Here is a 20,788-nt window from a genome sequence, read left to right on the forward strand (position 1 = left end):
TCATCCCTCTTTTTTCTGCCTGTCCTCCTTTTTTCTGTGGCTTTGTAGTGGTTGCTGTGCAAAGGCCAGACATTCCTAAGAGATGGGTAGCCTAGACTTCTGCAGCAGTTCATGCATACATTCATACTGTGGGCAGACGCAGAGTTAAAATTAGTTGAGATTAATGGGGTTGTGGGTTTATGTGTAAAGGAGGTGCGGACACGGAAGATTTTTCACAGATTCTTGCATGTACCCATAAACACACACACCTACTTAGTCACAGAAAAGAGACATTATGATGCAAATAATGCATTTTACACTATATATGAGGGCAAATGTCCTCTTAAACAATTACATACATACATAAAAAATACATACTTTTAGTCTAATACTTTATTTTGATTATATATTAATATAATTATACATATTATATACTCTGCACCCATCTACTGAGGTACTTCAACTTGGGAATTAACATTCCTTGCATTTGAACATCATATTAATGGGCAAATTGGCGTCATTTTTTTTAGACATTTCCGTTGAAGCAAAGAATTGTGGGTTGTGAGTGTCCACGAAGGATACATCTCATGCATCCTCCGAATTCCCATGAAAGCAGGTCGCATTCGAAGGCTGCATTGAATAGTGTCCTACTCGCTTTTCTGAAATGAGACTGCCTCGGTGACATGCGGCCGACAAATGCGACCTCTGGATGACGCATCCTTCCAAACGAGACGCAGCCTTGGTGTTGACGGTCTGGTTCTGCAGTGAATCAGCCCACCACCACCACAGAACACTGCTACTTTTATGTCAGCTACTCATTTTCAGCCATTCTTAAATACAACATAAACACATTCCCCCATACTCCTTGTTTCATTTCATGCTTATCTTTCTTTACGCTGATGTTTTGGAAAAAGTAATGTGAGAAGCAAATGCATCAATGTGTGAAATATGATCTTGCATTGTGTTGTGATCATGCAGGATTAGGAACAAACAAAACCAAATGTACATGGCCACACATGACAAGGTCAACAAACCACAGTCTGAAAACAGAGTACAAGTGACCCACACCGCAATACAAGCCACCAGCCTACTTTAAATTGACAAAAGATCCTTAAACTGATTTAGGATCAAGTTTGTCCAAAAAGTCAGTTAAAAGCTACATAAACTTTTTTGTTGTTGTTGTCTAATCCAGGAACACTAAAATTTTGGGCGAGAGGTTTCTTTGACTTTTTATGAGTACATTGTGTTCTACATATAATGAAATGAATGGTGATGAACTCACAAACACAGATGTGGCATTTAAACTGAGACATTTATTAGAAGTGACGGTGTTTTGCACTGAGCAAATACAACACAGTTTAATACATCACCATACTCTGTTCATAACAAACAATATAGAGAAACTTCTTTTCCATTAATGCCTATTTAAAACTCTCAAAAACCCTTATACAATAATGCAAATTATTTGAACTGAGAATAACATTACCAATCTCATGTCAGTGAAGGCACAAATCAAGACAATCGTAATGTCAAAGTAAAAAAAAAAGTATTTTTTTTTTTAACAAAATAACAAATAGCCATGACAAAGTATTGTAAATTACACAAGATGCATTAAATAACAACATTTAAATATGTAGTAATATATTCAGTCAAGTTTTCTCAATGACCCACGTATATAACAGATATCCTATTGGACAAACACATTCTTTTTCCAGTTAATTGTGTGTATATACTGCATATACTGTGTGTGTGTGTATATATATATATATATATATATATATATATATATATATATATATATATAATGCTTTTAATTGTTACAAGGTACTTCATATGAAAGCGCATTGATGCTTAGCTTGACAGAAATGCATTTTACATCTTACAGAAGATTTTAATATAAAGCACATTCATAAGTTAAAGCTAGACTATTATAGTTCATGCTTAATCCACAGTAATAATGACTCATGCATCCAATATTTTTGAAATGAAGCCAAAATCTCTGTCAGCAATTAAACTAGAGGCACAACCAAAAACAAACAGATTTTAACAGAAATAATATGGCAAAGTGTCTTCAGTTTATTTCAGCATGTTATTGTATGTTGGACATTAAACAATTACACAATATCTGACATATCATGAAGATTTACAGTTCTAAACATGACCTTTTGATTCCCATTTGGAAAAAAATAAAATAAAACCTTTTTCATTCTAAAACTTTGTTTTCATTATCTGCTGCCTTCAAAATACATGCATTTTAACACCACACCTCTTAAAAGAATAGTTTGGCCTCTTTTTTCTTTCTTAAACGGCAACTGTTTTTGAAACATGGGTCATTTTTGGGCCAGAATTACACCATAGGTTAAAGCTTGTCCTTCCACATGTTCACGCTTTAGGGAGCTCATATAACTGCCCATATGTGCACGCTGTAGCATTGTATGTGTACTTGTGAGAGAGACAGAGAGTGTTTGAAAAAGCTCACCTGTCATAACACTGATACAAACTTTGCCATTGACCTTTTATATGCTATGTGTTCCAATATTCATGATCTTACACAATGGATAGTAGGTTAACATTTGATCAGCTCTTTGTCTCTGCAGAGAAGGTTAAAAAGAAACTCTGGGATCATGATATTCGGTCAGTGCGGTTTTCAGTACCTTCTACATTATCTTGTTATCTCTTGAGCATGTATTTCTCTGAAATCACTGGTATTATAAAATGGTGATGTTGTAACGGCCTTTATCTGACCTATTAATAATGTATGACCCAGACAAATGACAACGGCTCTTCCAAGAGTGACTATGAAATGGCCTTGGCGTTTTCCAATGGTCTCAATGTGAATGACAAATAAATATTTTAAATAACATAGTCCCGGCTGTGATGTACAGTATATTACATGCTGCATTACGTAGAACGTCTGCGTAAAAGTGCTTGCGTTTTCCCCCCCTCGATTGTTGAGTTTAAAATGAGAATATCATGAGAATTGCTCATCAACATGAGTTGGTGAATGGAGCTTTGAAATGTCCCGCTTTCTCGAACTGTAAACATTCCCCAGCAGCACTATAATGGGTGGACAAGTTAAGAATAATTCACTCTTCCAGTCTCTCTCCCAGTCTCTCGATTTAACAATCCTATTCTATGCAATGAAATGATCATTACGCAGGGTGCACAATGGAAGCAATGTCTGTCCTTTGTTTCAGCCTCTATGCCCAAGTCTAGCTCAGTTTGCTGCTGATGTCCAGGGCTATCTGATACACCAGGGTGACATCATCCAGATTGCCCAGCAAGGTGAAGCTGCCATTGTCTCCAGGGGAACCAGGAGGGCTGTGGGCACCCTTGCCACCTGGAACGGTTTGAAGGCCCCTGAACCCAGCCATCTGTAGCAAGTCTTCTGCTGAGAGGGACCCCCGGACATTGGGTTTCGGAGAGGCGGGTGGCCAGTCCAATCCCATGCTGGAGAGTCCCGTCTCCTCATAGATGATGCTGGAGGGTCTGTTTTTGCTTTTTGATAGACTTGAGTCTACTGGCACCTCCCCATGGACTCCCACAGCAGGTGCGGCACTGTGAGTAGAATATTTGCCATTCCGCTTGAGTATACCTTTTCTCCCTACAGTCCGTTTTGGTGGTGAGCTGTTTGGTGGAGGCTGCATAATGGCTCCTCCTAGCAGTTCGGAGGACTCACTGCACTCTGGCGAGGAGTAATACCCTGACTCGCGCTGCTGGTTGTTTTTTAGAATACCTTTCTTGGGTAATATGGAGACCATTTTTGCTGGCGAGCCACCAAGTATGTCTTCTCGCTCCGGACTGGATCCAGACTCGGCGTCTTGGTAGTAAATGGACCGCCTGAGCTCTACCTCGCACAAACTCTGAGACCGCTGGTCTCCGCTGGTCGCCCGAGTCTTCAGAATACTCTTTGGTCTTTTGAGGCCCGGCTTCTCATCTGTAACACTCCATGTCCCACAATCGTTCTCCTTCATGGACTTTCTCAGACGCCGGGCTGGAGTTAAGCCTGTATTAGTAACATTAGCTATGCTACCAGAATCTTGGCACTGGGTTTTGCCAGTTCGGACCTCAGTGCGGTTCTTCCAGTCAATGAAGCGGGCCAGCATTGGGGAGCTGTTTTCCCTTTGGGTTTGACAGTCACACACATTGGTCTTCCATCCCCAGTTCACCCACCAGTGATTTGCAATGTCCTCAACTGTTGCCCTGCGCTCTGGATTAACCATCAACATCCAGCGAATCAGGCCACGAGCATCTAGTAAGATGGAGAGATTTAAACTAAGTTAGTACACTTGTGTCTTGGAGACATCTGGGCTCAGACCAGGCAGACCAGACTTATATATAAGAGACAGCATACACACCTGATGACTGCGGTGGTTCCCTGTACTCTCCACTGCTGATCTGGCGAATGAGTCTTTGGTGATCTCCTCCATCGAATGGCATTGTTCCATACACAAGAGTGTACAGGAGTACACCTAGTGCCCAACTGTCAACCTGTCAACACAACATCACGCTGTTTAATTGCTCCAATGGGAGATGAAGACATTTGGCAGCTCAGTTCGATTGATTTTTGTAACAAATTCGATTAGCAGATTTACTACATTTCCATTTACAGAATGAAATACTAGTTTTTGAAAAAAACACATCACTATTCAGTATGTAAATAGATGCATAAATAAAGAAGACGACCAATTGGAATTCAGTATACAAATTACAACGACATCATCATTGTCCATTAAATTCTGAATTCTAAACATTCTATCAATGTAAGTTGAGGAGAGATCTTCAAACTTTAATCTAAAAAGTATTAAGTATAAAGTCTACAAAAAAACAAAACAAAACATAGATAGCACATCTAGACTAAAATTATCTATACGATAATTTATCTCTTATCTATAAGAGTTAGGGGTTTAGAACAACCCTAACCAAAATGTTTAAGGAATATCAGTACAGTGCTGCCTTGCAAGCACAGTTACTAGTTTTGAGTGAATTCAAATGCTTCAAAGGCTAGTACAAGACAGGACCAGTCGTTGGCATTCAGCAATAGATTAAAAGGTTGTTACTTTATTTCCTGTCTGAGCCATAAAGTTAACCCCACCTATATTTATGAACATTTTATCAAGCCACATAAAATGTATGAGAACAATAGCTAATCTAACATATATCTGCTCAAATAACTCCACTCATAATTCCTGATTATTGTTAGATAATTTATCTTGCTTGACCTCGTCTGATCCCTGCTACACCTCTACTGATTAGCTAGGGGTGCTGGTCAGGAATGAGGAGGTATCAAGGGAAACAATGGCTGATTACAGCAGAGGAAATGTCCACTCCCGAAACCCCAGACCTGTCTGACCCCAAGGAGATGTGAGGAGCTCTGTGATTGTTGGCCTTGTTCCACTGATTTCTGACCAGCATGAAGGAGAATGCTGCCTTTCCAATGGATTGGGGCTGTGCAGTTATGTAAGGATGATTTAGAGACCAGAGGGATCATTGTGTATGTGTGTGTGTGTTTGTATATATGATTGAATGTCCAGAGGCTTGTAGAGTTGTGTGTGTGTGATCACGTCGGACAATAAAACTGGAATTTTGAAATATTCCTGTGCTACAGACGGGCTTAGTGTTTGACTTGTTGTTGACAGAATATTAGGAATCGTGCAGGGGCTGTAAGAATGCGTGGTATTCTGAAAATAGTTTGGAGATTAGTCCTCATTCCTTGAGTTTTGGTTTCCCATTGGATTGTAGAGGATTTTGACTAAATGAGTGTATTGGGTTAATTCGGGAAGTAGAATGAGGGGTCTCACCTCACTCAAATATCACTGGAAATACTTTTTTGTCTCTTTGTTATCTGTTATCAATGTTTTGTCATCTCTTCTTTTCTTAGACTGGGATTGTGATCCCCAGTCCACATTTTAGGAGCTGAAAAATGAAGATATTTTAAAGCTCTTTGAAATGGTTCGAAATACCGATGTATACCGGGATTGCATAACCTTCAGAATATTAGCTCAAACTCTATTTTATTTACCTCTGGACCTCGATAAGGTCTTCCATTTACAATCTCTGGAGAGGCGTACAGCGGGCTTCCACAGAATGTTTGAAGAAGTTTGTCCTTGTGGTAAAGGTTCGACAAACCAAAATCTGCTATCTAGAATAAAAGATATAATCAGAACAGGCAAATATTGTGAGCTTTGGACAGAAATGGGTACTGTCTAAAATCATTGATGTATAACTGGAGGAAAATAACTGTAGAGTATACCTTGATGTTACCATTGTCATCCAGAAGAATGTTTTCTAGCTTGAGATCTCTGTGTACTACTCCGTTCTGTAAGACATTATTAGAACCATTGGTTTTAGAACTAATAGATCGAATTCACAGTGCCAGGCATTATAGAACCATCTCTTCATGCTCAAATAAAATAATGGTGCCCTGTTCTCCCTACTGGAAAATTCAGCTTAAGCTGGTAGCTGTGTTTTGGAACATAGCAGTTGGTTTCTTGCTGATTCAAGCTGGTAATTTCTTGGTCCAAGTTTGTCCAAGCAGGTCATTGGCTTGTCGACAAGGCACCATGCTTCACATACTAGGTTTACCACCTAAAGCTGGAAGGACCAACTGGTAGCTTCTTTGTTGCTAGTTCAGGATGGTCTACCAGCTTGACACCATGTTCCAAAACACAGCTGCCAACATAAGATGGATTTTCCATCAGGGCTGTTACAATACATGGCTGCCCCATTGTTTTGTAATGTCTGATGATCTGTATTACAAAATCTTAAAAATCAGTGAGTAACACATCAAACTCTACAACAAAGGTAAAACACATTACAAAATCCTAAGTCTTATCTTATTCTTTGGAAACTGTGACAAATGCACCTCAAGAGGAAGGGAAATGTAATTGGTTAAACAATAGTAGCAAGTTCTGTCACACTGTATGTGTTTTAAATTGGTTGACTAGGATCATGGCCTATGTACAAATCACATTTCCCTTCATCCGGTGTCAGAACCCGTCTGTCATATGGCCTGATCTATGTATCTCCTCCCCTGTTGCATGCCGACCTCTTGGCCTGCCTTGATCTGAAGGGCTGGGGTGGAATCCCCCAGCGTAGGTGATGACATCATCAGCCCAGCTGTATAGAAACAAAGGCCAAGCCCACCCCAAATTCATCCAGGACTTTCAGCTTTCCAGCTGACACAGCTCCGGGTACAGGCTGACCTATTGTACTGATCTAGGAACAGCGTCTCCAGCTATAATCCTGCCCTTAATCTCTGTAAAACCAGAAAAATATACTCTTGTTGCAAACAAAAATCTTAACTGTTAAATAAAATAAAAATAATGAAAGGAATTATGGTTGGATCATCTTAAAAGATCAATTTAAACTATCTTGTTTGGAAAGTGGGGAAATGTGAGATGAGGAGGAGTTTGGCAATGAGACAGAAGAACACAGCTGCTCCCTCGCTCCAAAACCTTTCATATCATGACATTCTTGGACATTATTTTATCTCTCTCATATCATGGCAAGTTCTCTGGTCATAAATCACCTTATTTACTTCATAGGGAGCTTAGTTCAAATGTGCAAATCATTTTAGTAGATTTAGTAGATTATAGCTGTTTACTTTAAGAGGGCTTAATTTTCAGGTACATTTAATCCCTTCTGAAAAGACCAATTTAGACCATCTTTTGGACTCAAGATGGTGCCGAGTATGGCTGCTGCGTTGCGAGCTCCAACACAACATGGTAGTGTTTTGTTTGTTTTGTTCACAATTCTTATATTTTTTGTCTTGGATGTTGTCTGCCTTATTGTCTATGACACACAAACACTTTTGGACATTGGTTCAGCAATTTCACACCGTAAACCGGACTTCAAATTCCTCAATGCCGACCTGCTGTTTACAAACACGCAAGCGGAGCCCTTTGTCTGGGCAGTCCGGACGCGGAAATGCAAAAGGAAAAGGGGAAACAGAGCCGGCGTTCTCATCAGAGTAAGACGCCGCGCAAATCGACCCCCGCTACCCACTATTCTACTGGCAAATGTTCAGTCTCTGGATAACAAGCTCTGCGAGCTGAAAGCGCAGATCTCTTTCCAACGAGAGATGAGGGACTGCTGCATTGTCTGCCTTACGGAAACTTGGATGTCTGCTGAGATTCCAGATTCAGCCATTGAACCTGCAGGGTTCTCCGTGCACAGATCGGACAGAGCGAAAGACCTCTCAGGTAAAAGCAGAGGTGGTGGTGTATGTTTTATGATCAACAAATCCTGGTGTGATCAGAGGAACGTTCATTCTATCAAGTCTTTCTGCTCTCCTGATCTGGAATTTCTCATGCTTCTGTGTCGACCATTCTGGCTACCGAGGGAATTCACAGCGGTCAATATCACAGCTGTGTACATCCCCCCACAAGCCAACACAGACCAAGCAATCAAGGAACTGTATGGGAGTACAAGTGAGCAGGAAACCGTGCACCCTGAGGCCACGTTCATTGTGACCATGGACTTTAATAAAGCCAATTTCAAATCAGTCGCACCAAAATTTCAACACACGAGGGGACCGGGTTTTGGACCATTGCTACTCTCCCTTCTGGGATGGCTACAAATCCCTCCCCCACCCACCATTTGGCAAATCGGACCACTCTTCCATTCTGCTTCTGCCCGCTTACAGGCAGAAACTGAAACAGGAAGCACCCACCCTCAGAACGATCCAGTGCTGGTTGGACCAATCAGACTCTACGCTACAGGACTGTTTTGATCACACGGACTGGGAGCTGTTCCGGTCCGCCTCTGATGACGACATCGAGCTTTACGCTGATAGCGTTATGTGTTTCATCAAAAGGTGCGTGGAGGACGTGGTTCCAACCAGAACAATACGGATCTATCCGAACCAGAAACCATGGATAAATAGTGATGTTCGCGCGGCACTTAATGTGCGGACCTCCGCTTTCAATTCCGGGAACGCGGAGGAGCATAAACAAGCCAGTTATGCCCTCTGAAAAGAATCCAGATCAGAACAGCAAAACACCAGTACAGAAGCAAGATTGAAGGACAGTTTAACACCACCAACTCTAGAAGCATGTGGCAGGGAATTAACATCATCACGGACTTTAAAGGGAATAAAAACTCCGCCATGAACACCGCTGCCTCTCTCCTGGATGAGCTAAATACTTTTTATGCTCGTTTTGAGAGAAATAACACGGCCCTCGCGGAGAGAGCTCTCGCGGCCGAAGCTACAGAGGTTACTTCACTCTCCGTCTCTGTAGCGGATGTAACCTGATCCTTCCAACGGGTGAATATCCGCAAAGCCGCGGGCCCAGACGGCATTCTGGGCCGCGTCAACAGAGCGTGCGCGAACCAGGTGGCTGGTGTTTTTACAGACATTTTCAACCTTTCCTTCTCTTTGTCTGTAGTCCCCACATGCTTTAAAACATCCACCATTGTGCCTGTTCCAAAGCAATCAAAAATAACTTGCTTAAATGACTGGCGTCCTGTTGCTCTGACCCCCATCATCAGCAAATGCTTTGAGAGACTAATCAGAGATTACATCTGCTCTGTGCTGCCTCTCTCTCTTGACCCATTGCAGTTTGCTTACCGCAACAACCGCTCCACTGATGATGCCATTGCATCTACAATACATACTGCTCTCTTCCACCTGGAAAAAAAGAACACTTATGTGAGAATGCTGTTTGTAGACTACAGCTCAGCATTCAACACCATAGTGTCCTCCAAGCTAGATGAGAAACTCCGGGCTCTGGGCTTAAACAGCTCGCTGTGCAGCTGGATCCTGGACTTCCTGTCAAGCAGACGCCAGGTGGTTAGAACAGGCAGCAACATCACCTCATCACTGACCCTCAACACTGGAGCCCCACAGGGCTGTGTTCTCAGCCCACTCTTGTATTCCTTGTACACACATAACTGTGTGGCAACACATAGCTCCAATGCCATCATTAAGTTTGCTGATGACACGACGGTGGTAGGTCTGGTCACTGACAATGATGAAACAGCCTACAGAGAGGAGGTGCACACTCTGACACACTGGTGTCAGGAGCACAAACTCTCCCTCAATGTCAGTAAGACAAAGGAGCTTGTGGTGGACTTCAGAAGAAAAGACAGAGAACACAGTCCCATCACCATCAATGGAGCACCAGTGGAGAGAGTCAGCAGCTTCAAGTTCCTGGGTGTCCACATCACTGAGGAACTCACGTGGTCCATCCACACTGAAGCCGTTGTGAAGAAGGCTCATCAGCGCCTCTTCTTCCTGAGACAGCTGAGGAAGTTTGGAATGAACCGCCACATCCTCACACGGTTCTACACCTGCACCGTAGAGAGCATCCTGACTGGCTGCATCTCCACCTGGTTCGGTAATAGCACCGCCCACAACCGCAAAGCACTGCAAAGGGTGGTGCGAACTGCCAGACACATCATCGGAGGTGAGCTTCCCTCCCTCCAGGAAATATATACCAGGCGGGGTGTGAAAAAGCTCAGAGGATCATCAGAGACTCCAGCCACCCGAGCCATGGGCTGTTCTCACTGCTACCATCAGGCAGGCGGTATCGCAGCATCAGGACCCAAACCAGCCGACTCTATGATAGCTTCTTCCCCCAAGCAATCAGACTTTTGAACTCTTGATCTCCCACGATCAAAATACATCAGCACTGCACTTTATTACTCTTACTCTTATATCTCACACCGGACTGTCATAAATTATATTATTATTATATTATATTCTCTCTTAACAACTTACTATCAACCGACAGCCTGAATGTCAATACAGTGCAATACAACCTACTTTACATTCTATATATATACTACTATATATACTTTTTTTTTTACATTTATTTTTATTGAATAATGTGTATCTATATTGTGTTTATTGTATACTGTACAGTGTATGTTATTATTTGTATATTGTTGTGTGTAATTATGTGTATATTAGACTTTAAATTGTGTTGTGTTAATTTGATGTTATTGTAAATTGGTATATGTCTCATCACTGTCACAACTGCTATGTTGAGCGGAACTGCACCCAAGAATTTCACACACCATTGCACTTGTGTATATGGCTGTGTGACAATAAAAATGATTTGATTTGATTTGAGAATTAATTTGAATGTGGTCTGAGCTGGTTTATGCTGATTTGGTGCAGGTTTAGCTGGTGGATCAGCATTGCCATGCTGTTCATCAGTAAAACTTAATGGGTTTGCTGGTCTTTTCAGCAGGAATAATACAGAAACACTGTATAGGGCTTTTAACCCCGGGTTACCGTCTTTTTAAACCCCACTTTTAACCCCGGATAAAGACATGTTTGACCCTAGTACTTTTGAGAGGGGATTAGCACTGCTTTTAACACAAGGAAACCCTGCTCCACAGCAGAGTTAGCACCACATTTGCGGAGTTAACCCTGCAATGCAGTGCCAAAGGTGCAATACACTGTGAAACGATGCATTGTTATAATGTTTCAGAAAGTTGTTGAGCAACGCACAACCAATAATATAATGCCTCAGTGCTTACCTAATTTCATATTCATGCGTTTTGCACAGTTGCAAAAACTTTCAATGCTGTTTACTTTCTCCATCTACCGGTAAAACCGGTAAAATGCCGAACAGTGATGGCAAACGCAATAATTGCCATGATGAAGAGACAGTATTCCTTTTGCATGTTTTTTAAGTATGTTTCAGAAGACAAAAGACAAACAGAGTAGATTTGCTTGGCGACATCTCCACATATAAGCAGTTCCATTGACAGGTTGCATGTCTGTCGCAAGCTGTATTTATCCAATTATTGTTATTGACACTGAAAATATGCAAATAAGAACACTGGGTTTAAGAATGTATAGTGTGAAACCATGGAACATTAATACCCAGGATTAATTATTAATCCAGGGTAAAGTATGAACAGTATAAAACACGAAACAAGATAACCCAGGATTTCATTTACCCAGGGATCAGGATGACCAGCAAATCAGTTTAGGCTAGTTTAAAGGTCAGGGACATACACAAAAATTGTAAAATCTTCTTTATATTAACCACTGGGAGTTTCGGCTTTCTACAGAAATGAAGTCATTTTACCCTATTGCTTTGGATGTGATGTGTATAGACTCTGCATCTCACCTTGTGGCAGTAATGGACAGCCGAGACGATCTGTCTGTAGAAGTGTCTCGTCTCTCTCTCGCTGAGTCTGTGGCGCTCGCTGATGTAATCGTACAGCTCACCCTTACTGGCATATTCCATTACGATCACTATCTTATCCTTATTCTCAAAGACTGCAAATGGATAAAGAAAGAGAGACAAAAAAGGAACTGGTTAGATTACTCAACATTACTACGTTCTTGTCTGATCTCTTCTAAATTTTTTACATGGATACGTGTTAAAAGATAGGGCACATGGAAAGTAAAAATTGCACATTTCCATTATATACGTCTCACTAACTTAGCTTTGTCATTGACTTAACTGTTCGGCTCAGGCTCTCGTTGGGCCTTTGCCAGTATGTAGGAGAAAAATCGCCAGCAAGTCTGGCATCAGTAAGGGTCATACTGATTAGGAGCTGTCATAGCTAGCGAGACACTAGTGTGAACAGGTGTTAAGTGCAAAGAGGAAGAGAGAAATTACAGTATGTGTGTGTATGTGACTAGGGATGGTGGCATAAACATTCTTGTTCCAAGAAAAAGTGTAAGTGTTTTGGAAAATGCACAACACCAGTATTCTTAGTAACATCTTTTATGCTAATAGCTATCATGTTTATAGGACATCAGCAAATCTTTGTTTTATTTTCAGCTGTCGCTCAATTCAAATCCTCCATTCAACACTTACAATTCTGCTGACACAGCAAAAGCATTTCCATAGTGATCCTTTATTGTTTACTGCCCAGAGGCTGGTTGCCATGGTGTGGTCAGTGGAGCAAATAGTCAATAAATATTCCTGCTGATCATGTGGGTTTCCTTCAGCTCTCTTGGTGTCACTTTCAACAACATGTGTATTTGGACATTTGGAGTATCTATTGTGACTGTCTGGGACATGACTCTTAACTAACCAAGCTATTAAGTTTGCTCATCACTTCAGTAGTTGGAATAGATCTCCAAATGGCCTTCAGAAATGGGCAAAGTTCACATTCAAGGCCAGTTTCTTCCACCTCAGAATAATTACCTCTCTCGGCTAATCTGTATTAGAAACAAGAGGCTGAGCGCACTCAGTTTTGGCTCCGTCTCTCAGACTGATCCAGGGTCAGTATTAATCACCCCTAGCTGAGAGCATGTTGTGAGTCCACAGCCATAGTGTCTCCCTCTGTCAACGCAGAAATAAAGCTTCTTTGTCAAGTCTTTGTTTTGAGAATCCGGCTCATGGCGTGCTGTGCTTGGCGCCTAATTTGATGTGTTTTGGATTTGTGCTCTAGCGAGGCACAGCTACATTCTCGGGACTTTGCTGTAGGATTGTAATGGCCCCAAGTATCTGTTTTACCTCCATTCGAGGGTTGATAACCCCCAACAACATTATTGCCTGATCAACATCCACACCCTAGGGCTATCAGGGTTGCGATCAAATCGCATGAGGGTAGTTGACGCATAAAATGTCTATTTTTTTATCAACATCAAGACTTTCGGTTAAAATTAATATAAATGTGTAAGGGAAACAGTAAATATTAGATGCTGTAACGTTTCACCATTTTTAGAAACCTTTCTGCCTTCACTAGTTTTCTATGTTTTTAAATCAAATATTCCATGTAGTCTCATTAAAATTAAAGTTTAATAATTATAAAACTAAAAATAGCAAAATGCTGTTTAAAATAGTTTTAGATGGAGTACAGCATGTCACACTGAAGGACATGTCAACTTCCCAAACGTATTTCATGTCAACAACCTATAAATTAATCATAAAAGTAGCTCATCTGGAGGCAGGTCTGTTGCTGATAATTGGCAGTTGAGAAACACCACACTTGGCAGCAAAGGATGTGGATCTTACTCATGCTAAGAATTAAAGTGAAGGGCTTTAAAGACTTCTGATCCCAAACTGCTGAGATTGTGAATAGATGAGGTGGAGCCCTTTTATCTAAATGAAAGATGAAGGGGGTTTAATGCTGCTTTTTCAACAACTGCGAAAAGTATTTTAAGTGTCATTGGATTCTCAAAAAATACTGAGGGTGGAGAACACTTACAAATAAGCTAACACATGCACGTACAGGCCTACCTTCATATACAGAGATGATGTGTGGATGACGGAGGGAAGACATGATCTCAATCTCTCTGCGGATGTGCACCATGTCCTGTTCATCTTTAATTTTCTCTTTACGGATGGATTTAATCGCCACCTGAAAACCAATACACACATTAAAATCAACTTTTTGAATCCCATTTGTACTGTGACTTACATTAATTACACATTTGTACTTGCATAATACCTAAATGATATAGCACACTATTGACTGACTTTTTGTTGCTACTTTATGTTGACCTGAATGACCAGAAAATATTGATGGATGCTTGGTTCAGTCACAGTGGCTCAATTTATCTGGTTAATGGAGCAGTATTGATGAAGACATGGGTCAAAGGTTACAGTGCTCTTATTTATGAAATTTGTTTTTCAGGGCATCCAGGCTTGGTGTCTGGGTTATAGATAAGAAAAAGCAGAAGAGCCAATGCCAAGGGGTTCACAGGCTGGACAAGACCACAAGATTGAAGGTGCTGTTTAAGCAGACTGCTTATGACCAATTTGTGCATTGCTGTACATAGTCACTTAAAAGAACAGCACATACATCATATAGAAGATATTTAATTCACTAGAAGGCATCAGAAAACTCCATTTTTAGGAATATGTTCCTTTGAAAGTTTTAAGGTTTTCTTGTTTAGTTAAAGGAGATGATGGTCTAGATTTTCAGTGAATGCCTCTAACCTTGTGCAGAACTGGGTTTCTGTGAAGGTAAATGTTTTTATTTATTTTTTTTATTTATTTTTTTGAGAGAGAGAAGGTACATTGCAGGAGTTATTTTTAAATGTCCCATTTCCAAATTGCCAAACAAGCTCTATCATAGAACAGAGGCAGTGCTAACTACCCATTCTCAATGGCCTGACTTCAATTATGCTGTTACCTAGTGGATACATTTGTTTTACTTCTAAAGGAATTGCATTTTAGGGTTGCATGATCATGACAAATATCATAATTGTTGATAATTGCCTATAAAATTGCAATTGCAATTAATTTAATATAAATAGAATTTACATTAAAATGTGCATTTGGTTTTAGTAGATCGGTACACATCCAAAACAAACTGAGAACTGCCTAAATGTTCAAATATTTAAATACAAATTACATTAAAATACACACAGAAAGAAAGCAACAGACATGTCTTATTGTAATTAGTTACAATGCTAAACCACTGAAAAAACATATTTACATGATGTAAATACAAAATTTTGATGCAAAGGAAGTAGACCTACATTAAAAGCTGTACTTGACACTTTTTACAAATAATTATTTCTGGTATTTAACTTATTTATTCAATAAAATAATTGTCAGCCCTATTGCATTTAACTGGATATTTAAAGTCTGACCCTCTGTATGTGTGTTTTAGGATGCTGAAAAGATGTCTATCTTGCTAAGGTTCCATCTGGCAAGTGTCTGCTGTATTGGTCATAAGGAGGGATTAAAGTTACAGGAAGTGTGTGGTCCATGTTCCTCCACTGACTCATAAAGAACGCAGAAGGGGAAGTGGTGCTGACAGAGCTGACTTCCTGTCCACCCAGTGTTGTGCCTTTTAGGAGGCAAAATGACCACATCTGACAAGGGTGTGCATACAATGTATTGTTTTTGGTAGGTCTGAACATTCGGGAATGTACAATCTTATGACAACTGCAGTGCATGCATGTTACAGCCTTATCAGTGACTTATATAACCCTCTCCATAGCACAGTGCTCGTGATAAAAACAGTGGTGTTTAAATCGCCGCTCTGGATTTGATAACTGTAGTTAGACTCTGGAGTTTATCAATAGCATGATGGATGGTTTTTAAATAGATTGTAAAATAGAGTGAAAGAAAGAAGATGTATGTATGTGTGTGTGCTCGCTGTGGTTAAGCGCACTTTAGGACCTCAATTTGGGATAATGTCTTGTCGTCTTCAACCCTAATTACAGTGAAACCATAAACTCATTAAAATTGCATTGCAACAGACAGGCAGGCAGGTGATCCCTTAACCTCACCCAAGGAAGCACTTAGTACACACACAGTTGAGAGGTATTGTTACCCAGCCCATGGCTACAGATCATTAAGCTAACCTTTGTTTGATGCCCATGCCAGCTGTCTGTTGGCTTTTCTCCTCTCTTAACTTCTGGCTAAACTGAAAACTTCTCATTGTCTCTCAGACATAGACCAGCTCATTGTCTGAGGCTCACACAACAGCTGTGTTGTTTTACCTGTCCACTGTTTAAGGGGTTAGGAGCACCTTTACTCACCGGAGTACCCACATGAAACAGTTTTGGAAACATTTGGCACAGAAAATTAAAATACAGTCACATGCAGTGTTAGAAATTAACTGACTTATTAAAGGATTATCCCGGATTCAATACAAGTTAAGCTCAATCGACCGCATTTGTGGCATTATGTTGATTACAACAAAACTTAATTTCGACTTGTCCCTCCTTTTCTTTAAAAAAAAAGTTACAGTGTGAGGCACTTACAATAGAAGTGAATAATGGGGCCAATCCGTAAATATTAAAATACTCACTATTTTATATGCATAGCCACAAAACATAAACAATATGAGTGTTAAGCATTATTTTACTGCGATTAAACTGCTTTCTAACCCTTTTTGTGTAAAGTTATATCCAATTTTACTACTTCGTTGCCATGATGACGTAACACAGTAAAACCCTGTAATCACGGTAATTTAGTAGTCTATTGCAAAAACGGGAATCTTAACTTGTATTGAACCCTGAATACTCCTTTAAAGGGATAGTTCAGCCAAAAAGGGAAACTCAGTCATCAGTCTTATGTTGTTCCAATCCAAACCTGCATGATTTTCTTCTGTGGAACACAAAAGGAGATTAGGTAAAATGTTAGCCTCAGTCACCATTCAGTTTAATATTTCAACATTTTTCCTGTTATCGACAAAGTGAAAATGCACAAAAAAATGCCTCCTACTCGTTTCCATTCAAATGGCCTTTTACCGATATCGCATCCGTTTTGTTTTAGCACAAAAGAAATCTGTCCTTGAGGCGTTTCCATACAGAATTTTGTGTATATCGCAAATTGTGTACCTTTCGCATCCCAGATGTCCCCACATTTGTGTAAAATGGAGAGAGTCAATTTATTGAAATTGGCCATCTTATTATCATTTTAATTTCACATAATTGCTATAGTAGGAAGTATCAGAAGACGATGTATAAATGGAAAAGTAGCTTGTCTGTATCTGGGATTATAAGAAGAAATTGACTGGAATACCTGTAAAAATACAACAGAACTGGTGGCATTATTCAGCCTGCAATCCTATATAAATTACAAATATGGACAATCTGTTCAGATTATGTAATTGTATTTGTCCCTGCAGAAAATATGTTGTGAAACTGGTGTATTAACAACACATATAAACATGGCTCTTTACTCTGCTAAAATCTCTCTTTTTTGCTTTTCTGTTCTGAAAACTCTTGTCTGTTATTGCGATATAATAAAAAAAGAAGCAAGTTTTTTTCTGGTGTCTTCTCATTGGCAAACATCCACTTCAGACACTTGGAAAACTTAAACAACCATAAATACCGGGTTTACAGGCTGGACAGTGCAGATTCATTATTTTCATCAGCATGTCAATTGCGCGGGATTAATATAAACTGGGATTATTTTTACCAGGCGCTTTGGTAAGAGACACCATAATCTTTACCAGTGCGCAAATGCCCAGTCCATAAAAAGTCTAAGAAAAACTTCCATCAAGAATAAAAGTAATGTCGTTATCTTTAATGAAATTGAGGAAAACTCAAGTCCCCTCATCAGTTCAATTGTTCCTTTCCGCTATGCTGTTTGTTGTACAGACAAACATGATGTAAATTCTGTCATGTGACACCACTTTTTTTTCTTTATGCCATTTTTCTTAACAAAAAGTGTTTCTAAACTAGTTTTTCACAACATTTGACGTATCGACATGAGCTAAAGTTAAATGACAAAATATTATGTCGACACTTTTATCGATAATTTGTGTTTCCATCATCAATATCGTTAAACATTTTGATGTGCTAAACCTTTTTTTTTTTTTTAAATCCTTGGATGGAAAAATAATGAAAGTGAGTGGTGTTCCATAATAAGAAATAAAGTCATACAGGTTTGGAACAACATGAGGGTGAGTAAATAATGGCAGAAATTTTCATTTTTGGTTGAACTATCCCTTTAAGGGGCAATATTTGCCTTCTGGTGGTTAGGAGCATTTTTACCTTTAGAAGGGCATATGTATTTCTAAAAATATAAAACAAATAGTGTGCTATCCTTTTATACCAAACACTTAAATTGAATCAGTTCGTTAAAATAAAAAATGTATTCATAAAATCCATAGTAACACTAACTAACAAGGAAGGCAAAGAACATTATATTACAAAATATATAAGATGTTACAAACAAGGGATTAAAAGGACATATTTTTCAGGGACACTTTTTTGACTGTTTGTATTTTACTCTTTCCCTCTCCCCCTTTTCCATCCTTCTACATACCTCTATCTCTTTGCAAACACACTTTATTGTATCTGTGTCAGTGATCTGGTTGTACCTTTACCCTTCCACTCATTGACCAACACTCATATTCAGACCTTGTTCCTGGAAAAATATTTTTGGAATGGATTTACACACACACACACACACACACACACCTCACACTCACACACACACTCACACAGACACTTATAACACTGTTGACCATGCCTCTATATTTGAAAGTGTGTTTGAGATCCACTAAACACTAGATTATATACGGGATTATAAAGTAGCACATGCCAAGAGGCATATTTGCGAACCGATGTAAGCATAATTACTCGTGTTTAATTCACTCCACAATGTTATGAATTCTTTCCTGCATGCACTACTAGAGTTAGTCATGCATACTTGAGAATTCAACAGTCCATTCAGACAAAGCAGTGTTCACTGAGTCGGGTCTGTGACTCCAGAATGTGTCAGCTCTGTTGAATGTGTCAGAGTGTGTGTTTGAGTTTATGTATATACTTTATCATCTGTCCCTGTCCACAATGTCTACCAGTTCTTATTCTCCCCCAAACACTCAGCAATGTGTATGACCTGTGAGGCAGAGAACACACTCAAGAGTTTTTTTGAACATTCCTTGCTGCTGCCAAAATCATCACCACACAAACACTTCAGTTTATCTGTAACTTTTAGATTCAGTGTTGGCCTTCAACACTGAAAACAACCTGTTTTTAAAACAGTAGGCAACTGCACTGTGCTGTCTAGTCAAGCCCTGCTGGTTTTGTGGTAGCTCTCATGAGTGGTTTCTGTATTGGGTTACCATGTTTTTGGACTCTTGCTCAATGAGGACGGCTGTGACTCTGAATGTGTCCTGCACTCAGGCAGCATAGACATGACACACTCGGTCCATTTCTGCACCACTCAAGATGCAGATCTGTCTTGGGATTAGTGCGCTGACCTAGTTGCATGAAACCAAAAGTGGTTTATCCTAGTTTTTCCTAGTTTAGCTCTCTTGTCATGCATTTTTTTACTGGTAGCTAGTGCAGGATCCATACTGATATCTTCTTGTGACATGAACATACCTACCATGCTTTGTAACCTTTGACCTGATCTAGCTATGCATACTAGATGACCTAGTTTAGCGGACCCTGTTACTGAGGGACGGAAGCCTCTGCTTGCCCTGTGAAATTGTGCATGTAATGATGGTCATTAGAGGTGCATCCACCTCCACCATGTTTCAAAGGAAAGTTTCAATATAGCAGGTCAACCAAGACTGAAGATCAGAATTTCTCAATAAGTGTAACTATATGCATTGGAGTGAACCATGATGGGTCACAACTCACCATTCGTCCAGTATGCCTCTCTATGGCTTTCTTCACTTTTCCATATGTGCCTCTCCCAAGCGTTTCCATCAGTTCGTAGCGGTGCTTCAGGTTGTGTTTGTGATGATGTTTCTTAACGCTGGATCCTCTCCGCACACCGAGAGAGGCCAGCATCTCCCCGGACGGATAGTCAACCGGTAGCGGCTCACCTTGATCGTCTCCGTTATTCCCTAACTGGGACGATTCCGCGTGCGCTGAGACCGTTTCCATAGTTTCTTAGTACTGCGCGTCTCGAGATTGCAAAATAAATCTTCAGGTCTGTTCCAAGCTACAACAGAAAGTCCCAAATATCCCGAACTCAGTGTCCAGTCGTTATTTACGCGGAAGAATTGGTCTGTATCTTGGGGAAATTCCTCTTGAACGCGTTTTTCAATTGTTTTCCTACAGTATGTACATAAGTACAAGACGGACGTCTTTAACCGATATGCCGCGTCACGCTGTTTTTTCAGGGTCTCGCGCAGGAGCACCGCGTTTTTTTAGACTCTGTGTCAAGTTAAAGAGAACTCCAGCTGTTAAAAACGCGTCTCGAGACACCTGCGCTCTGTTCTATTCGTTGGAAAGCGACGCATCATTCGGTGAAGTGTTTAATGCACGCGTGGCGGGATGCGCTCGTCTCACCTCTGGTTTACTCGTCCGTCCCACTACCGGCGTGATGTTGTTCCCCTCCTCTTTCCTTTTCTCCAGAGTAAAAAATAGGCTACAGGAATAAAAAAAGAATGAAGCCTGGATGAAGCCCGAGGCGGAGTTATGATAACTCTCTCTCTCTCTCTCTCTCTCTCTCTCTCTCTC

General features: G+C 40.3%; 1 protein-coding gene across 1 annotated transcript; it reads right to left on the bottom strand.

The window, feature by feature from the left end:
* Window positions 1-1,272: 1,272 nt before the first annotated feature.
* On the bottom strand, window positions 1,273-20,685 carry LOC127435365 (NUAK family SNF1-like kinase 1). The gene is made up of 7 exons (XM_051688788.1): window positions 19,961-20,685; window positions 14,139-14,259; window positions 12,069-12,220; window positions 6,233-6,298; window positions 6,002-6,121; window positions 4,338-4,470; window positions 1,273-4,231 (listed from the first exon to the last, which is right to left on the bottom strand). The coding sequence occupies exons 1-7, from the start codon at window positions 20,207-20,209 to the stop codon at window positions 3,192-3,194; spliced, it is 1,881 nt and encodes a 626-aa protein (XP_051544748.1). The 5' UTR covers window positions 20,210-20,685; the 3' UTR covers window positions 1,273-3,191.
* Window positions 20,686-20,788: the final 103 nt, after the last annotated feature.

Source organism: Myxocyprinus asiaticus, chromosome 45 (genome assembly GCF_019703515.2).
Source record: "Myxocyprinus asiaticus isolate MX2 ecotype Aquarium Trade chromosome 45, UBuf_Myxa_2, whole genome shotgun sequence".
In the NCBI taxonomy this organism is placed as follows: domain Eukaryota; kingdom Metazoa; phylum Chordata; class Actinopteri; order Cypriniformes; family Catostomidae; genus Myxocyprinus; species Myxocyprinus asiaticus.

What these genes read in the sequence shown, in the direction of transcription:
- LOC127435365 (XM_051688788.1), bottom strand. Translation starts at nt 20,209, where the DNA reads ATGGAAACGGTCTCAGCGCACGCGGAATCGTCCCAGTTAGGGAATAAC. An exon ending in CTGTCCATTACTGCCACAAG is followed by an intron (nt 6,299 to 12,068) that starts GTGAGATGCAGA and finishes AATGTCTTACAG; the next exon opens with AACGGAGTAGTACACAGAGA. An exon ending in GGAACCACCGCAGTCATCAG is followed by an intron (nt 4,232 to 4,337) that starts GTGTGTATGCTG and finishes CCATCTTACTAG; the next exon opens with ATGCTCGTGGCCTGATTCGC.